The following is a 20,250-nucleotide window of genomic DNA, read 5'->3' as shown; positions in this document are numbered from 1 at the left end:
CGAGAGAAGCGGACGATCCCGCCGACAGAACGTCCCGCGGCTGGTCCTGCCCGCAGGTCATCTACCCTTTCATTCCCTTTCAGTATCTTAAAGGCCTCTATCAGTCTTCTCCTCTCTAGAAAAGAGCCTCAGCCTGTTCAATCTTTCATGATACATTTTTTTAGATACATTTAAAGTACCCAATTCTTTTTTTTTTCCCAATAGAGGGGAAATTTAGCATGGCCAATCCACCTACCCTGCACATCTTTGGGTTGTGGAGGTGAGACCCACGTAGACAGGCGGAGAACTTTCAGATACATATAAGCTCTCAGTTCTGGCATTATTTCAGTACATTTTTTCTGTACCTTCTCCACTGCTACATTGGCTTTGGTGTCCTTATGGCTTGGAAAGTGAACGTTTGTTGGGCAATTCCTGTTTCTGATTAATATCTGGTGAATGGACAGAAAGGTGGTTGTGGGTGAATAGACTTTCTTCACAGTCCCCACGTTTAGATGTGCCGCCAACATTCATTGTCATTATTCGGCTACAGAAGGGTTGCAAAGTGATGGAAGGTGTCATTGCTAGTGGCACTTGCTCAACAATAACCTGCTCACTGATGATCAGTTTGGGGTTTGTCAGGACCACGCAGCTCCTGATCTTATTACAGCCGTGGTCTAGACATGGACAAAAGCGCTGAACTCAAGAAGTGAGGTGAAAGTGACTACCCTTGACATCAAGGCAGCTTTGTGACTTAGTGTGGCAAAAACAAACCCTCACAAAACTGCAGCCAATGGCAATTGGGGGGAAACTCTCCACTGGTTGCCTCACAGCGCCAGCGGCCTGGGTTCAATTCTGGCTTTGGTGACTGTCGGTGTGGAGTTTGTAGCTTCTCCCCATGTCTGCCTGGGTTTCCTCTGGGTGCTCCTATTTTCTCCCACAGTCCAAAGATGCATGGGTTAGGTGGATTGGCCATGATAAATTGCCACTTAGTGTCCAGGGATGTGTAGAACATAGAACACAGAACGTTACAGCGCAGTACAGGCCCTTCGGCCCTCGATGTTGCTCCGGCCTGTGAAACCACTCTCAAGCCCATCTACACTATTCCCTTATCATCCATATGTCTATCCAATGATCATTTAAATGCCCTTAATGTTGGCGAGTCCACTACTGTTGTAGACAGGGCATTCCACGCCCTTACTACTCTCTGAGTAAAGAACCTACTTCTGACATCTGTCCTATATCGATCTCCCCTCAATTTAAAGCTATGTCCCCTCATGCTAGCCATCACCATCCGAGGAAAAAGACTCTCACTGTCCACCCTATCTAATCCTCTGATCATCTTGTATGCCTCAATTAAGTCACCTCTTGACCTTCTCTCTAATGAAAACAGCCTCAAGTCCCTCAGCCTTCCTCATAAAATCTTCCCTCCATACCTGGCAATATCCTGGTAAATCTCCTCTGCAGCCTTTCCAATGAGGCGACCAGAACTGCACGCAATACTCCAAATGCGGCCGCACCAGAGTTTTGTACAGCTGCATCATGACCTCATGGCTCCGAAACTCAATCCCTCTACCAATAAAAGCTAACACACCGTACGCCTTCTTAACAACCCTATCAATCTGGGTGGCAACTTTCAGGGATCTATGTACATGGACACCGAGATCTCTCTGCTCATCCACACTACCAAGAATCTTACCATTAGCCCAGTACTCTGTCTTCCTGTTATTCCTTCCAAAATGAATCACCTCACACTTTTCTGCATTAAACTCCATTTGCCACCTCTCAGCCCAGCTCTGCAGCTTATCTATGTCCCTCTGTAACTTGTAACATCCTTCCGCACTGTCCACAACTCCACCGACTTTAGTGTCATCTGCAAATTTACTCACCCATCCTTCTACTCCCTCCTCCAGGTCATTTATAAAAATGACAAACAGCAGTGGTCCCAAAACAGATCCTTGTGGTAAACCACGAGTAACTGAACTCCAGGCTTTCCCATCAACCACCACCCTTTGTCTTCTTCCAGCTAGCCAATTTCTGATCTAAACTGCTAAATCACCCTGCATCCCATGCCTCCATATTTTCCGCAATAGCTTACCATGGGGAACCTTATCAAATGCTTTACTGAAATCCATATACACCACATCAACTGCTTTACCCTCGTCCACCTGATTGGTCACCTTCTCAAAGAACTCAATAAGGTTTGTGAGGCACGACCTACCCTTCACAAAACCGTGTTGACTATCGCTAATCAAATTATTCCTTTCCAGATGATTATAAATTCTATCTCTTATAAACCTTTCCAAGACTTTGCCCACAACAGAAGTAAGGCTCACTGGTCTATAGTTACCGGGGTTGTCTCTACTCCCCTTCTTGAACAAGGGGACAACATTTGCTATCCTCCAGTCTTCTGGCTCTATTCCTGTTGACAATTATGACATAAAGATCAAAACCAAAGACTCAGCAATCTCCTCTCGAGCTTCCCAGAGAATCCTAGGATAAATCCCATCCGGCCCAGGGAACTTATCTATTTTCACATTTTCCAGTATTCTCCTCGACAACATTGTCTTTTTCCTGTGTGAATAATGACAGAAAATATTCATTTAGCACCTCTACTATCTCCTCGGGCTCCACGCACAACTTCCCACTACTGTCCTTGACTGGCCCTACTCTTACCCTAGTCATTCTTTTATTCCTGACATACCTATAGAAAGCTTTAGGGTTATCCTTGATCCTACCTGCGAAAGACTTCTCATGTCCCCTCCTGGCTCTTCTTAGCTCTCTCTTTAGGTCCTTCCTAGCTAACTTGTAACTTTTGAGCGCCCTAACTGAACCTTCACGTCTCATCTTTACATAAGCCTCCTTTTTCCTCTTGACAAGTGTTTCAACTACTTTACTAAACCACCGTTCCCCCGCTCGACCACTTCCTCGCTGCCTGACAGGTACATACTTATCAAGGACGCGCAGTAGCTGTTCCTTGAACAAGCTCCACATTTCAATTGTGTCCATCCCCTGCAGTTTCCCTCCCCATCCTATGCATCCTAAGTCTTGCCTCATCGCATCATAATTGCCTTTCCCCCCCGGATATAACTCTTGCCCTGCGGCATATACCTATCCCTTTCCATCGCTAAAGTAAACGTAACCGAATTGTGGTCACCATCACGAAAGTGCTCACTTACCTCCAAATCTAACACCTGTTCTGGTTCATTGCCCAGTACCAAATCCAATGTGGCCTCGCCTCTCGTTGGCCTATCTACATACTGTGTCAGGAAACCCTCCTGCACACATTGGACAAAAACGGACCCATCTAAAGTACTCGAACTATAGCGTTTCCAGTCAATATTTGGAAAGTTAAAGTCCCCATAACAACTACCCTGTTACTTTCGCTCCTATCCAGAATCATCTTTGCAATCCTTTCCTCTACATCTCTGGAACTTCCATAGAGAACTCCCAACAGGGTGACCTCTCCTTTCCTGTTTCTAAACTCAGCCCATACTACCTCAGTAGACGAGTCCTCATCAAACGTCCTTTCTGCCACTGTAATACTGTCCTCGACTAACAATGTCACCCCTCCCCCTCTTTTACCACCTTCCCTGAGCTTACTGAAATATCTAAACCCCGGAACCTGCAACAACCATTCCTGTCCATGCTCTATCCATGTATCTGAAATGGCCACAACATCGAAGTCCCAGGTACCAACCCATGCCGCAAGTTCACCCACCTTATTCCGGATGCTCCTGGCGTTGAAGTAGACACACTTTAAACCACCTTCTGCCCGCCGGTACACTCCTGCAACTTTGAAACCTTACTCATTATCTCACTACTCTCAACCTCCTGTATACTGGAGCTACAATCCAGGTTCCCAGCCCCCTTCTGAATTAGTTTAAACTCTCCCGAAGAGCATTAGCAAATTCCCCCCCCCCCAGGATATTGGTACCCCTCTGGTCCAAGTGTAGACCATCCCATTTGTAGAGGACCCACCTACCCCAGAATGAGCCCCAATTATCCAGGTATCTGAAACCCTCCCTCCTGCACCATCCCTGTAGCCACGTGTTCAACTGCTCTCTCTCCCTATTCCTTGTCTCGCTCGCACATGGCACGGGTAACAACCCAGAGATAATAACTCTGTTTGTTCTAGATCTAAGTTTCCACTCTAGCTCCCTGAATTCCTGCCTTACATCCCTATCCCTTTTCCTACCTCTGTCGTTGGTGCCTATGTGGCACATGACTTGGGGCTGCTACCCCTCCCCCTTAAGGATCCCGAAAACATGATCCAAGACGTCACGGACCCGAGCATCTGGGAGGCAACACACCAACCGTGAGTCTCTCTCGTTCCCACAGAATCTCCTATCTAGCCCCCTAACTATGGAGTCTCCAATGACTAATGCTCTACTCCTCTCCCCCCTTCCCTTCTGAACAACAGGGACGGACTCTGTGTCAGAGACCTGTACCCCATGGCTTACCCCTGGTAAGTCCCCCCCACCAGTATCCAAAGCGGTATACTTGTTACTAAGAGGACCGACCACAGGGGATCCCTGCACTGACTGCTTCCTCCAAGCCCCTCTCACCGGCACCCATCTAGCTTCATTCCCAGGAGTAACTACATCGCTGAAGCTTCTATCGATGACCACCTCTGCCTCCCAAATGATCTGAAGTTCATCCAACTCCAGCTCCAGTTCCCTAACACGGTTTCTGAGGAGCTGGAGATGGGTGCACTTCCCACAGGTGAAACCAGCAGGGACACTGACGGCATCCCTCACCTCAAACATTCTGCAGGAGGAACATTGCGCTGCCTTCCCTGTCATCCCCTCTAGATAAAACAAGAAAAAGAAAGGAAGTGCTTACCTGATATTCACTCAACCCCTTAGGTTAGAGGAGGTGGAAGGTTGGGTTACGGAATAGGGCCGAGGGTCGGTGCAGACTCGATGGGCCAAATGGCCTACTGTAGGGATTCTATGATTCTATGGTTGGAGTCATACTCAGCAGAAATGAAGATGGTTATGGTTATTGAAGGTTATCTCAGGCCCAGAACTTTCAGGAGCTCCTCAGGGTAGTCTTCTAGGTCCAACCATATTGAGTTGCTTTATCATTGACCTTCAGGCGGCATGGTGGTGCAGTGGTTAGCACTGCTGCCTCACGGCGCCGAGGACCCAGGCCCTGTCCGTGTGGAGTTTGCACATTCTCCCTGTGTCTGCGTGAGTCTCAGCCCCACAACCCAAAAAGATGTGCAGGGTAGGTGAATTGGCCACGTTAAATTGCTCCTCCATCGGAAAAAAATAATTGGGTACTCTAAATTTATTTTTAAAAATAAAATCAATGACCTTCCTTCCATCTAAAGAAGTAGGATGCTCATTGATGGTTGCACAATGTTCACCACCATTCCTGACTCCTCAGATACTGAAGCAGTCCATGTCCACTTTTTGGGTTTGGGCTATCACGTGATAAGTTACATTTGTGCCACACAAGTGTCAGGCAATGGCCATCTCCAACAAGAGAGAATCCAACCATTTCCCCTTGATATTCAATGGCATTGCCATTGCTTAATCCCCCACTATCAATGGATTACCATTGAAAAGGAATTTAACTGGTTCAGTTATATAATTAATGTGGCTATAAGAACAGGTCTGAGGCTGGGAATTCTGTGGTGAGTAACTCACCTCCTGACTCCCCAAAGCCTGCCCACCATCTCCAAGAGACAAGTCAGGAGTGTGATAGAATACTCCCCATTTGACTGGATGAGTGCAGCTCCAACAACACTCAAGAAGCTTGACGCCATCCAGGACAAAGCAACCCACTTGACTGACACCCTATCCCCAAACTTCAGCACTCAACTGCTCCACGATTGTTTCACAATGGCAGCATCTACAAGATGTACTGCAGCAACTCATCAAGGCTCCTTCGTCAGCACCTTCCAAACCCACAACCACTACCACCTAGAAGAAGAGGGACAGCATGTCCATGGGAACACCACCACCTGCAAGTTCCCCTCCAAGGCACATGCTATCCTGACGAGGAAATATATCGCCATTCTTTCACTGTCACTGGGTCAAAATTCTAGAACTCCCTTTCTAACTGCGCTGTGTGTGTACCTACACCACATGGACTGCTACGGTCCAAGAAAATGCTTCACCCCCACCGTCTCAAGGGCAATTAAGGATGAGCAACAATTGCTGGCCTAGCCAGCGATGCGCCCATCCCGTGAAACAATTTTAAAAGTCCCAAAGAATCATGCCACCATCACAAGTCAGCACATTAACGGGTGAAAGTGCTGTAAAAAAATAGGAATTCCGCAGAACTGATCAGGTTTGAAGGCATTTGACAATATTTGCAGCAGTCTTAGTCAGCAACTCTCTAGTTTTGATTAAATGTTGGGGCCTTGCTGTCTCAGCACTTAGCACTGGGCTCATTTATCACCACGTGTACTCCAGCCAAACAAGAATCATTACTTACGTGTACTCTCTTGTCAATCTCGAGGATTAGTTTTGCTACAAGCACAAGATCACATGATTGAATCTGTGTACTTTTCAAACTGTTCATGAATCTTGGAGCAATTTATATATGTGACAAATTCATCCAACTGCAGCCTAACTTACTTTGTTGTGAAATATGCCGAGAAGAGCAGATGAAAGTATTATTATCAGATTCCAGAAACTACAGGCAATGCATATCCTTCCCAAGCTGTTGGCGATCGTGGCTCCAGATGTCTGGGCTGTAAGCTCGGGATTCACCACACCCCCTAACAACGAAACGTTGCACTTCTACTTCTTCTTTAAGATGCTCCTTAAAACCTACCTCTCTGGCCAAACATTTGGACGACTGTTCCAATATTTCCTTAACGTGGCGCGGTGGCAAATTCCTTTCGATGATGGGCCTTGGGACGTTTTAATGCAAATGATGCGCACAATAAAGGTGGGATTCATCGGCCACATGCACCTGGCAACTGGAAATTCCCGCCTAAGGTCAACGGATATTTACGTGGACCCGTCCCATCCGTGGGATCTTGCGGTGAGGAATCCAGCCCAAAATGTAAGCCGTCATTCTGCCATACGACCTTAGAAAAAGGAAAAGAAGAATGCTCAAGATCCCAAAACGTCAGAGGTGAGGAGGCACTTCATTGAGCCAAAAAAAAATCCCCTCTCATATCCCTGGTCATCAAATTGTTCTCCCAAAAATGTCGAACTGTTGCCTATATATTTGCAGGGATTTTTGCCTCCACTGCCCTGTCTGGAAACCCCTTCCATGTGTTGATCACTCTTATAGGAACATATCAACAGCAATAATCCATTCGGCCCCTCTAGCCTGCCACTCAATGGATCATGGCTGATCTTTATCTTAACTCCACCCACCCATCCTGGAGATGCAATGGGTTTCCTGACAGTAGTCTTAAATTTTCCCTTTGTAGGCTCCCACTGTTGAATAGCAGTTTTACTGTTGCTGCGCCGTTTATTAACTTATCGACCTAATTGAGACTCAGTTGTATCCTTTCAAGGTTGAAGAGCTCAGGTTTTCCTGTTTTCTCTCATAATTAAGAGGTGATCTCATTGAAACATAAACAAATTCTAGATAACTTGATGGGGGTAGAAGCTGAGATTCTGCTTGCCCTGGCTGGGGAAACTAGAACTGGGGGTCAGAGTCTCAGTGTAAGGAATAGGCCATTTAGGATTTCTCATAGAATTCCTACAGCGCAGAAGGAGGCCATTAGGCCCGTCGAACCTCTGTAAGAGCACCCTACCTAAGCCCACTCCCCTGCACTATACCCGTAACCCTGCCTAACCGGCACATCTTTGGACTGTTGGAGGACACAGGGAGATAAGTGATAACTCCACATCGTCACTCAAGGTCAGGATTGAACCTGGGTCCCTGGCGCTGTGAGGCAGCAGTGCTAACCACTGTGCCACCGTGCCGATTGAAATGAGGAAAAGTCTCTTCACTCAGAGGGTTAAAATTCTCCATCCCAGATGATTGTGGATGCTCAGTCATTGGGTATATTCAAGACTGAGATGGTTGGATTTCTGTTTACGAAGGAAATCAAGGGATAGGGCAGGAAGGTGGAGCTGATGTTCAGGATAGTGAAGCAAGCTAGAGGGACTGTATGGCCTACTCCTTTTTCTATTTTCCACATTCTGACATGTCACAATGGCTCACTTGATAGCACTCTTGTTTCTGCATCATAGAGCTATGGGTTCAATTCCCACTCTGAAAGTAGTAGGGAGGGAATGTTGCATTGTTGGAGAGGTGCGCACAGCGAGATATGGTATTTGAAAATAATTCATCATGTACGAAGTTATCCATGTTATTTTTAAAGACTTCTTTGAATAGTGCCATCTGAGAAGGCGAATGAGATAGCATCTTCAGCAGTCCAGCACTCTCTCAGTACTGCGCTGACTATGTGCCCAAATCTGTGGAGCTGGAGAGGAAGGGGCGGAGGGGTTGGGTGGGTGGGTGGGTGGGGGTGGTCTTCAACAGACAACTTTCTGAATTGTTCAAAAGGTTTACGTTTACAAATCTGTTTACAAATGTTGAGCGGATTAGTGCAGCTTTCCTGTGAAAGGTACCTCGAGTGATGTTAGCAGTAGAACAATTGTTGATACTGATAGGTGGCAGTGTTTTCTGCTGTGTGGAAGGAGGGTGATGGTTATTTGAGTTGTAAAAGCATCTTACAGCAGCAGGGGGAGCAGCCTTAGAGATTGGAGAAAGAAGCTGAGAGAGAGAGAGAGAGAGAGGCAGACCGAGACAGACAGACAAACAAGAGACATTCATAGGGCTTTTTGGTTTTCACTCGTCCACTCACAAGGAGCTACCATGACATTTTGGTCTCACCCTTGCAATGTGCCGTCAAGCCCAGACATTTAAAGGCTCAGAATGAACAAATACTAGGTGCAAGGGAATACGGCAAAAGGAAAATCTCAAGAAATTTTTATTCTTGCATTTGATTTCTTTTTTTTGAGGGGGGGGGGTAATTTTTGTTTTACAAAAATGGCAGCCAACTGTACTACCAGTGCCAGCAAGACAAAAACCAAGAAGAAACATTTTGTGGCTCAGAAAGTGAAGCTCTTCAGGGCCAGTGAGCCCCTACTCAGTGTCCTGATGTGGGGAGTCAACCACACCGTGAGTAAGATCAGATCTGTCTTAATATTTAGAATTATTATGATTTATTCATTAATGCATCTTAAAAAGGAGACTGCACTCTCCTGTGAGGAGCTGGAGAAGAGGGAGGGAGTGAGATGGCTTAAGATGCTCAGTAATCTTAGCATGTTTCTTTCGGACCTTGGTCTAAGAATGTGCATTTTGCAAGAAAAGGGAGTACTTTATTTATTTTTTTAAAGTTTAATTTTTTGGGGGGGGTGGATCTCACCTTTTTTGGAAGGAGGATTTGGAGCTGAAGGCCTGCTGGGTTTTGCAAGGATCTTTTTAGGAGGGAACCACACTTAATAATGAACAAGAAGTAAAAATATATTTGTTGCTGAACAACATTTGAATGAAGTGAATGGTTTTATTTGTGAAAATGGAAAGCAGGGGTGTGTTAATCTTTTTTTTTACACACCCAGCTCAGGCCAGAGGGAAGGTGTTTGGTTTGAATTAAAGGAGTGAAAAGAACAATTAATATTTTATTTTGATAAGGTCCAGGGTGTTATTTATTGGGATGTTTAGCTCCATTTTTGACCTGAAAGGATCTTGTGAGGAATTTTCTCTCAGGCCCAAAAAAAAAGGGGGGGGGTAATGTTTTATTTGCCTTATTATTTAAATTCCCTCACATTTTTATCGGTTTCCCTCTGGATTTTTCGGCCTTTTATTGTTTTTCTTTCCCCCGGCGGCTACCGTGGCTCACCAAGTTTGTAATACCTCTATTCACGTTTTATGAGGAGAACGTATATCTATTATTGTTAATAATAAAATTAACCTGATCCGGGCCGGGTACCTTTTTACAAACCCCCCCCCCCCCCCACCCCAAATTCCTCCTCCTTTGATCTGATTTTCGCGCTCCAGCTGCCGCGCCTCTCAGGTCGGCCTCCCTGCTCAGGCAAGCCCGAGGCTTCTGCGGCCTAGCTCTGCCCCAGCCTGAGGGTTTTATCCTTCAAATAAAAACTGTTTAAGCTCTCTCAAATACATCAAAATCCCTCTTCCAAATAATCCCAGGTGATTAAGGAGGCGGGGGGGGGGGGGGGGGGGGTTTATTTAAGTGAGTTTTTTTTGGGATGAGTGTATGTGTCATCTTTGCACAATTGTGGGCTATGGTTTATAATTTATCTTGTGTTTTGGGTCCAGTAATTCCTGTAATTTGATGATTTCAGTCTGGAATTGCAGCATTTAGAGTAATTTCACATTTGCAAACACATTTGTGACTGGCTACGTGCAGCACAGTTCATTTTCAGCATCCTGCTGTCAAGCAACTGGTTTAGGGGCAATAAAAGTTCCTCGCGGGATGATTACATCTTGATGCCAATGTGGTGACTCCTCTCCTTTATTTAATGTGTCGATGGGGCAAGGGTATTGAAGGGCACGGAGCCAGCAAGGGTATTGAAGGACGTGGAGCCAATGTGGGCAGATGGGGTCTCAATGAATGACAGAACAGGTTTGAGGGGCTGAATGGCTTCTTCCAGTTCCTATGTTCCTCCTGCAGATCTACCCCAGGATCCGTCATCACCCTGCAAGTGGAGGGTTGTCTGCAACATTCGGAGTTTGGACGGAGAACTGCTGGTGTCCTTTTAGGTTGATCGGGGGTGTATTATAAATGCCGACCCTCAGTTAACTGGATTCATCCCAGTGATATGAAGAGGCTGCTTTAGATTTGAAGAATTGATATTCCAAAATCTCTGAGTGAGCTGCAATGGTTGGGATATTGATTTGCCAGTCTAACCATTCCTTCATGAAGTTCTCAATTCTCAATGTTGGTTCGGAAACACAGGCAAACACTTCAGTAAGGATCAAGGGATAATAATCAGGAGTGTAATGGCTGATGTTGTCTTCCTCGTCCCTAGCCAAGATGTACTGGCGTCAATTGCAGTGACCCACTGCTACTGAGGCAGAAACCAATCAACTCAGTACAGACTGGGAATTAACCTGGGATCTTCTTGATCTGCTTCACATGTGGCGATGCCGGTGTTGGACTGGGGTGTGCACAGTAAGAAGTCTTACAACACCAGGTTAAAGTCCAACAGGTTTGTTTCAAACACTAGCTTTCGGAGCACTGCTCCTTCCTCAGGTGAATGAAGAGGTATGTCATAAGTTTGTGTTTGAAACAAACCTGTTGGACTTTAACCGGGTGTTGTAAGACTTCTTACTGTGTTTCACATTGGCCACTGCTGGAACCTCTTTTGAGACTTTATTTTAACTTGTCTGTCTACTAATTCATTTTTCTACCCAGCCAAATACAATTTGATTAGGTATTTGTAAAGATGGTTTCCACTTCTGAGAGAATCCAAAACTAGGGGTCATAAATATAAGATTCATAGAATCCATAGAATCACTACAGTGCAGAAGGAGGCCATTTGGCCCATTCAGTCTGCACTGATCCTATCTAGGCCCACTCCCCCTAACTATCCCAAGAACCACATCACCCCACTTAACCTGCATCATTGGACACTAATGGGCAACTTGGCATGGCAAATCCACCGAACCTGCACATCTTTGGATTGTTATTAATTAATCCAGTACGGCTGTCTGTGTGGAGTTTGCACATTCTCCCCGTGGCTGCGTGGATCTCACCCCCACAACCCAAAGATGTGCAGGGTAGGTAAAGTGCCCACGCTAAATTGCCCCTTAATTGGACAAATTAAAATATAATCCAATAAGGGATTTAGGTGAAACCTTTTACACAGGAAGTAGTTAGAATGCATATCTCACTACCGCCTGGAGAATATTTAGATTTGTTTTATTGTCACTTGTACCGAGGTACAGTGAAAAGTATTGTTCAGCATACAGTCCAGACAGATCATTCCATACATGAAAAAAACTTAGGACAAATATAAATACACAATGTAAATACATAGACACAGGCATCGAGTGAAGTATACAGGAGTGTAGTACTACTCGGTAGAGAAGATATTTGAAGAGATCAGATCAGTCCACACGAGGGTCATTCAGGAGTCTGGTAACAACGGGGCAGTTGAGGTAAATAGCATTTACAGGGAATCTAGATAAATATGTGACAGGAAGAGGAATAGAAGGTTTAGGGTTGGATGATGTAGAAATAGTGGATTAACCCCAGTTGGCCCAAATGGCCTGTCTGTCTGTTGCTTTTGTAAATTAACATTGTATCACAAAGTCTGCTTCTTTGCTGGGTTTGCTCGGGTGGGTGTGGTGTAATCCATTGTAATCAGGGTGGGGGGTGAGAGATCACCTTCAGCGTGAAATATCTGCAGTAAATAGTTATGTGACGCTGGGAGTTTAGAGCAGGACGCGGTAGAGAATGGACGCTGCCAGTTATGTCGGAGTGTAGAATTTCACTTTCCTCATAAGGCAATGACACCTTTTAATATTCTGATTGTAGGTGTAGGAGACTTCATTGTGATTGCGAGTCGATGCAGTTCTTTTGGTGGCTGGGTCAAAACCCTGCCCTGGAAGCCCCTCCCTAACAGCGCGAGGGGTAAGCCTACACCACATGGACTGCAGCGGTTCTGGCTCACCACCACCTGTTCAAGGACAAGTGGGGATGGGCAATGAATGCTGGCCTTGGGAGTGAATGAATTTTAAAAAAGTAGCCTTTTACACAGCTAAAGTAATGCCTAGGGCGGTCAACTTGGCGGGACTGGGGATGCTTTCAGGCTAGGGTAGTCCTTGTAGAGTTTGGTCCATTCCTTTTTTTTCTTCTAACATTTATTTGCCAACGTTTAGGGAGGTGCGACGAAGAAAACGTTACTAAGCCTCCTTCTATGCGGGGGAAGGAACCCCGCCAACTCCCCACCAGAGTTTTTCCAGAAAATTTGAGTTTGGTCCATTCCTGTAGCTTGTCCCTTTTGAGAAATATTTCAACGCGAGAAGAAAAAATATAGCCAGCTTACCTGGAGAATATTGGGCACTCATCACTTATTTAAAGGTATTTTCAAAAGAAAAAAATAAATCCCCACTTCAGCTTACCACCATCACCCTGAGGTATGGTTCCATAGATGGCTGTTGGCTTCTGATACCCGAGCCAAACATGTTTTGATTGTGGGAGCCATCACAGCTGACCTTGGCACTGTGCATGCTTCCAGCAGCATGATTAGGAATGGGAATGCTAGCCGGCCGATGCTGAGGTCAGTTACAGCCCCGCACCATCCTTTTGCACAGATTGAATAACTTGCCACATACGGCAAATAGAACATAAACCTGCCCTTGTTACGTATGGCTCAAACACCAAATTGTTCTGTTGCCAATTGAACCATTAGAAGGGGCTGTTTAGCACAGGGCTAAATCGCTGGCTTTGAAAGCAGACCAAGGCAGGCCGGCAGCACGGTTCAATTCCCCTACCAGCCTCCCCGAACAGGCGCCAGAATGTGGCGACTAGGGGCTTTTCACAGTAACTTCATTTGAAGCTTACTTGTGACAATAAGCAATTTTCATTTCATTTTTCATTAGGATGAGCAGATTGCAGCGTGAACTGGACTCTTTTCGCTTGGTAATCAGAAAATTGTTTTAAGAGCTTCGAGGTTTATCTGGGATCTTCCATTCCCGTGTTGAACAAAGCAAAAGGACCCGCGGAGTTATTTGTCCTGGTTGCATTTCATCAGTTACAAGATTCGAGGAAGTCACGGCGCTGAGGACCCGGGTTCGATCCTGGCCCCGGGTCACTGCCCGTGTTCACATTCTTCCCGTGTCTGCGTGGGTTTCACCCTCACAACCCAAAGATGTGCAGGGTAGGTGGATTGGTCACGCTAAATTGCCCCTTAATTGGAAATAAATAATTGGGTAATCTAAATTTTAAAAAAAAAATTAAAGATTCTAGGAAGAATAGTTAGATTTTGCACTTTTTTTTTCTGGAATAATTTAAGAATTGTGGAAGCTAAGTGCCAAAATGTAGGTAGATTACTCTGGAGAATGGTAGGTCCGTCTTCGAAGTCTCAATGCAGAAACCTTGATGGATTTGGATAAGGTTTTCATCCTACAATACTTCCTGTACACACGACTGCGTGGCAAAATTTGGCTCCAACTTCATCTACAAGTTTGCTGATGACACGACCGTAGTGGGTCGGATCTCGAACAACGATGAGTTATAGTACAGGAGGGAGATAGAGAACCTAGTGGAGTGGTGTAAAGACAACATTCTCTCCCACAACGTCAGCAAAACTAAAGAGCTGGTCATTGATTTCAGGAACCAAAGTATCGTACACACCCCTGTCTGCATCAGTGGTGCCGAGGTGGAGATAGTCAACAGCGTCAAGTTCCAAGATGTGCACATCACCAACAATCTGTCCTGGTCCACCCACGGCGACGCAACAACCAAGAAAGCACAACAGCGTCTATACTTTCTCTGGAAACTAAGGAAATTCAGCATGTCCACATTGACTCTTACCAACTTTTACGGGTACACCATAGAACGCATCCTATCTGACTGCATCAGAGCCTGGTATGGCCACTGCTGGGCCCAAGGCCGTAAGAAACTACAGAGTCGTGAACACAGCCCAGTCCATCACGCGAATCTACCTCCCATCCATTGACTCTGTCTACACCTCCCGCTGTCTGGGGAAAGCGGGCAGCACAGTAGCATGGTGGTTAGCACAGTTGCTTCACAGCGCTAGGGTCCCAGGTTCGATTCCCGGCTTGGTCACTGTCTGTGCGGCGTCTGTACGTTCTCCCTGTGGCTGTGTGGATTTCCTCCGGGTGCTCCGGTTTCCTCCCACAGTCCAAAGATGTGCGGGTTAGGTGGATTGGCCATGCTAAATTGCCCTTAGTGACCAAACAATCTTAAATGGTGGTTACTGTGTTACGGGGATAGGGGTAAAAACGTGGGATTCAGTAGGGCTCTTTGTAAGGGCTGGTGCAGATTTGATGGGCCGAATGGCCTCCTTCTGCACTGTAAATTCTATGATTCTATTTTTGCTTTGATAGTGGATTCAAACACAATGGTTTGCAACTTGAGGAATAAGGTAGTTAATGAGAATATTGATTCAAACTCCCAAGTGGTCAGAGAGGCCCTTTGGCATGTACCAAAGTAGCGCTCAAAGACAAAAATCCTTCGACACCTTGTCATAAACTCCAAGAGTAAGTCATAACCTAACTGAATTTGGGATTACTACCTTGGAATTGGTCCTTTGTGGCTATTATTGTATTTTTAAAAAACATCTATTACAAAAAATGTAATGGGGAAGTTGTATTATGTTTCTTCCCCTTTTTGTAACTGGTGAGGCAGTACAGCTCCATGCATTTGGTGGCAGATTGCAAGATCGCAAACAAGTCTGTTTAGGTGGAGAAGACAGTTAAACCATAATCACACTGTTCTTTCCATTACAGTATCTAGTTGCTTCCTATATGAGCCCAGTATCCTGGCACGATCCATTTTTTGATAATTTGGTGGATTCGCACTATGACACCTAGACATGAGGGTTATTGATTATGACATAAGCTACAATGACCAGTTTATTGAATTGTAATGAGTGGAATTGAACATGTTTTTATGTTAAACATCTTTGGGTCGTGGGGTTGAGACACGGGAAGAAGGTGCAAACTCCACACGGACAGTGATCCGGGGCCGGGATTGACCCGGGTCTGGGTTTGACTCGGGTCCTTGGCACCATGAGGCAGCAGCGCTAACCACTGATTGGCTGCAATGGTTTTTTTCCTGTTTTTTAATACAAATTTAGAGTACCCAATTATTTTTTTCCAATTCAGGGGCAATTTAGCATGGCCAATCCACCTACCTTGCACATCTTTTGGGTTGTGGGGGCGAAACCCATGCAAAAATGGGGAGAATTTGCAAACTCCATATGGACAGTGACACAGAGCCGGGATCGAACCTGGGACCTCGCCGCCGTGAGGCTGCAGGGCTAACCACTGCGCCACTGCGTTGCCTTATTGGCTACAATGTTGAAGGGAGAGCAAAAATAAAAAATAAGGTAGCAAGAGGAACTCAAGATCAAATTCTATACAATAGGCAGCACGCTTATACACAGACTTGTAGCAATCGCCCGATTTTGTAAGATTAGGCACTTGAAAGGTCTGTGCGTGGTTATCAGGGCTCTTAAGGATCAGTCAACAATGAGTGGGGCATTTGGGCAATTCAGTGATCATCAAACTATGGCTGAGGAGGACGAGAAAATCGATGGAAATTGGGCAAAAAACTGATAGCATGAAGAACAGAAGAGATGTGCAGTTGGAACCGTGCTTCAGATGGTTCATCCTCCTGGCTACAGAAAAGAGGGAGAAGGAACTTGCATTTATATAGCACCTTTCACCACCACTCAAAGCACTCCGACAACTTTTCAAATGGAATCACTGTTGTATTGTATACAAATGCGGCTGCTCATTTGCGTATGACAAGGTTTCACAAACAACATAACAAAGAACAAAGAACAAAGAAAATTACAGCACAGGAACAGGCCCTTCGGCCCTCCCAGCCTGCGCCGATCCAGATCCTTTATCTAAACCTGTCTCCTATTTTCCAAGGTCTACTTCCCTCTGTTCCCCGCCCGTTCATATACCTGTCTAGATGCCTCTTAAATGATGCTATGGTGCCCGCTTCTACCACCTCTGCTGGTAAAGCGTTCCAGGCACCCACCACCCTCTGCGTAAAAAACTTTCCACGCACATCTCCCTTAAACTTTCCCCCTCTCACCTTGAAATCGTGACCCCCTTGTAACTAAAGAACAATTAACTGATCAGATCACCTATTTTAGTCATGCGGGTTGGCTTTCCTGATGTACTTCAAGTAATGCTGTTGGATTTTAACTTCTGCCCGAGAGGGCTGAATGCCTTAATATTGTAACCTGGCTCATTAACGCATGCTGGAAATCACATAGATTCGTAGGCAGGGACCTATTCTCTGCAAATGAAAGGAATATGTTTAAGCCTTGTACCTATTTTGAACTAAACCTATAGTTTCGCATTGCTTTTTCCATGGCAACACCTCAGCCAATCAAAGTTCTCTTGCCAATCAATCAACCCCCTTTTCTCCTGTCGTATAAATTGTTGTGAGCGTTAGAAATTTGGCATTCTTGCATTTGTCCTGATCAGAGAAAGATGAAAAGCTTCGGCAACAACTTTCTCTGTTCAGCAGTTTTCAGTTTTAATATCCCATATTAAAGACAGTACCAAGTTCCTTCCGCCAGTCACATTTTGAAGTTTCCGTTGGGATTATGTGCTCAAGTCTTGCAGTGGACTTTGAACCTATGACCTTCTGGCTGTCTGACAAAAAGTACCACTGAGCCAAGGTTGAGACCTAAAATACTTGGTGCAAGTAGTTACAGGTGGGTGCCTTGGCTGCTGAGGGGGAGTGAGAGGGTAAATATCAAAAATCCTCGGGCTTCCTGGGGGGTGGCAGCTTCCCCACCGTCTCCTCCTGGTGAGGCTGGCAGCACTGACTGTCTCTGTCACCTCCTCCCAGGCACTGCTCAGGAGGGCGGCCTTGAGTCTGTGGCCCACCCCGAGGAAGAGGGTGTCCCTCCCCTCCTCATTAGCATCGAGCACTGGGTCCACGTCAGACTCCCGAAGTCGAGGTCGTCTCTGAGCCATCTTCGTGGCTACAATGAGTGTGTGGTGAGTGGAGCACTTGCAAGCAGCTCCAGTTTATCAGACTCTTCGTCACAACTAGCAGCAGGAGTAGGCCATCTGGCCCTTTGAGCCTGCTCCGCAATACCGGCCCCAGCGGTTATACCACCCACTCAATCATAGAATCGTGGCATCCCTACAATGCAAAAGGAGGCCATTCGGTCCATCGAGTCTGCGCTGACCCTCTGAAAAAGGACTCCACTCAAGCTCACTCCCCCACCCTATCCCAATGACCCCTTAACCTAACCTACACATCTTTAGTGGACACTAAGGGACAATTTAGCACGGCCAATCCCCCTAACCTACACCTCTTTGGACTGTGGGAGGAAATCCACGTAGACACCGGGGGGGGGGGGGACGTGCAAACTCCACGCAGACAGTGACCCAAGGCCAGAATTGAACTGGGGTCGCTGGCGCTGTGAGGCAGCAGTGCTAACCACCCTGTTGCCCACTAGGCTGGTTTAGCACATTGGGCTAAATAGCTGGCTTGTAAAGCAGGCCAGCAGCGCGGGTTCAATTTCCGTACCAGCCTCCCCGAACAGGCGGCGGAATGTGGCGACTAGGGGCTTTTCACAGGAACTTCATTTGAAACCTACTTGTGACAATAAGCGATTTTCATTTCATTTTCATTTCATTGCTTTCAATTTGTGGCAGCAGAGTGCTGACCAATTTGCGTTCCCTGAATTGCGGAACGAATGGTGCCCCCAACAGGAACCCGAATCGCATGCTACTTCGTTCCGGCAGGAACACTTAGTCTCCCAAAAGGAGAGTTCAGCCCCTTGTAATAAAGTGTTTTGAGTTGCTGGGGTTAACTAAAGATTTTTTTTTTTTTTTTTTAAATTTAGCGTACCCAATTATTTTTTCCAATGAAGGGGCAATTTAGCGTGGCCAATCCACCTAGCCTGCACATCTTTTGGGTTGTGGGGGCGAAACCCACGCAGACACGGGGAGAATGTGCAAACTCCACACGGACAGTGACCCAGGGCCGGGATTCGAACCCGGGTCCTCAGCGCCGTGAGGCAGCAATGCTAACCACTGTGCCACCGTGCTGCCCGGGTTAACTAAAGATGACTGAGGAAGCAAATATTTTTTTTGGTGAACTTCTCTGACTCTCTCGATTCCTTTAAGATCTGCCTCCTTGACCAAGCTTCTGCTCTCCTATCATGTTATGCTGCTCCGTCTCAAATGTTCTTCAGTGACATTCCAGCGAAGCACCTTAGGACATTCTACACGGTCAGATGTGAATTTATAAATACAAGTTGTTGTTGTTGATAAGGCAGAAATAGGGACAATGTTTCCGCTAGTGGAGGAGAATAAAACCTGAGTTCATAAATCTAAAACAGCCACTATTAATTTCACCTGGGTGTTCAGGAAAAGACATTTTACGCAGAGATTGGCTAGCGTGTCAACCCAGAAGCAGTACTGGAGGGGGTAGGGTAGAGGCATTTAAAGGGTGAAGGAGAAAAGAATAGAAGGATATGTTGGTAGAGTTAGATGAAATCGAGTGGGCAGAGGTTCAAGTGGAGCATTAACACTGGCATGGAGCTGAATTCTGTAGTGTGCTGTGAATTCTATTTCAGCCATGTCATACAGTTCTGAATAGGCATTTCTTACTTTCTAAAACGCGGAAACCGGTATTTTAACTGTGACAAGCTGTTTTTAGCTTGGGAGAAATTTGCTTGACTGATGGAGATGAGAACATGTCTTTGCAATGACAAAATGTGTCCTGTTCTTCGGCTATATGAAGAGGATGATTCCGGTGTTGCAAGCCAGAACTGAGGTCAATTAGAATTGCCTCAAGGACAAATGTTAATTTTGTTACCAGTATAAGATGGCAATTGACTTGACCTAACCTTCCGCTCTTTAATCTATTTCCCTCGTCTCCAAAATACCGCTTGTTGTCATCTTTGTCCTAGTGTCTGCTTCCTCTGTTGCACACACTCAACCTCAATGCTGTTGATAAATGTGTATAATTTTTTAAATATTCTGCCAGGATAAGTTCCTGTCTCCACATGCAGCTTCAAAGAAGCAATGTAAGTACTGTTGTGCAGTGCCCATCCCGACTGATTTGACTGTTGAACCCATTTACAGTGAATGAATACATCAACTATATTCACAAAGCATCTTGTATATACTGAGCCACATCGAACATAGAATTTACAATACAGAAGGAGGCCATTCGGCCCATCGAGTCTGCACCGGTCCTTGTAAAGAGTGCCCCACTTAAGCCCCACATCTCCACCCTCTCCCTGTAACCCAGTAACCTCAACTAATCTTTTTGGTCACTAAGGGCAATTTATCATGGCCAATCCACCTAACCTGCACATCTTTGGACTGTGGGAGGAAACCGGAGCTCCCGGAGGAAACCCACGCACACACGGGAAGAACGTGCAGACTCCGCACAGACAGTGACCCAAGCCAGGAATCGAACCTGGGACCCTGGTGCTGTGACGCAACCGTGCTAACCACTATGCTACCCACATAAGGAGAATTAGGGCAGAGCAAAAGCTTGGGGAATGAAAGGAGATTTTAAGGAGTGTATTTTAAAAAAGGAGATAAAGGTTTAGGAAGGGAATTCTAGAGGCACAGGCA

General features: G+C 45.9%; 1 protein-coding gene across 1 annotated transcript in view; it reads left to right on the top strand.

Annotated features, from left to right (window-relative positions):
* The first annotated feature begins 8,686 nt into the window (after positions 1 to 8,686).
* Positions 8,687 to 20,250, top strand: part of LOC119954565 (phosphatidylinositol 5-phosphate 4-kinase type-2 beta-like) — a 117,059-nt gene continuing 105,495 nt past the window's right edge. Inside the window, 1 exon segment of the mRNA XM_038779906.1 lies at positions 8,687 to 9,084. Within this exon segment, the coding sequence (XP_038635834.1) occupies positions 8,953 to 9,084 (132 nt within the window). The 5' untranslated portion in view covers positions 8,687 to 8,952.

Source organism: Scyliorhinus canicula, chromosome 19, assembly GCF_902713615.1.
Source record: "Scyliorhinus canicula chromosome 19, sScyCan1.1, whole genome shotgun sequence".
Lineage (NCBI taxonomy): Eukaryota > Metazoa > Chordata > Chondrichthyes > Carcharhiniformes > Scyliorhinidae > Scyliorhinus > Scyliorhinus canicula.
The sequence above is the reverse complement of the archived record's forward strand: the minus strand, read 5'-3'. Positions and strand labels throughout refer to the sequence as shown.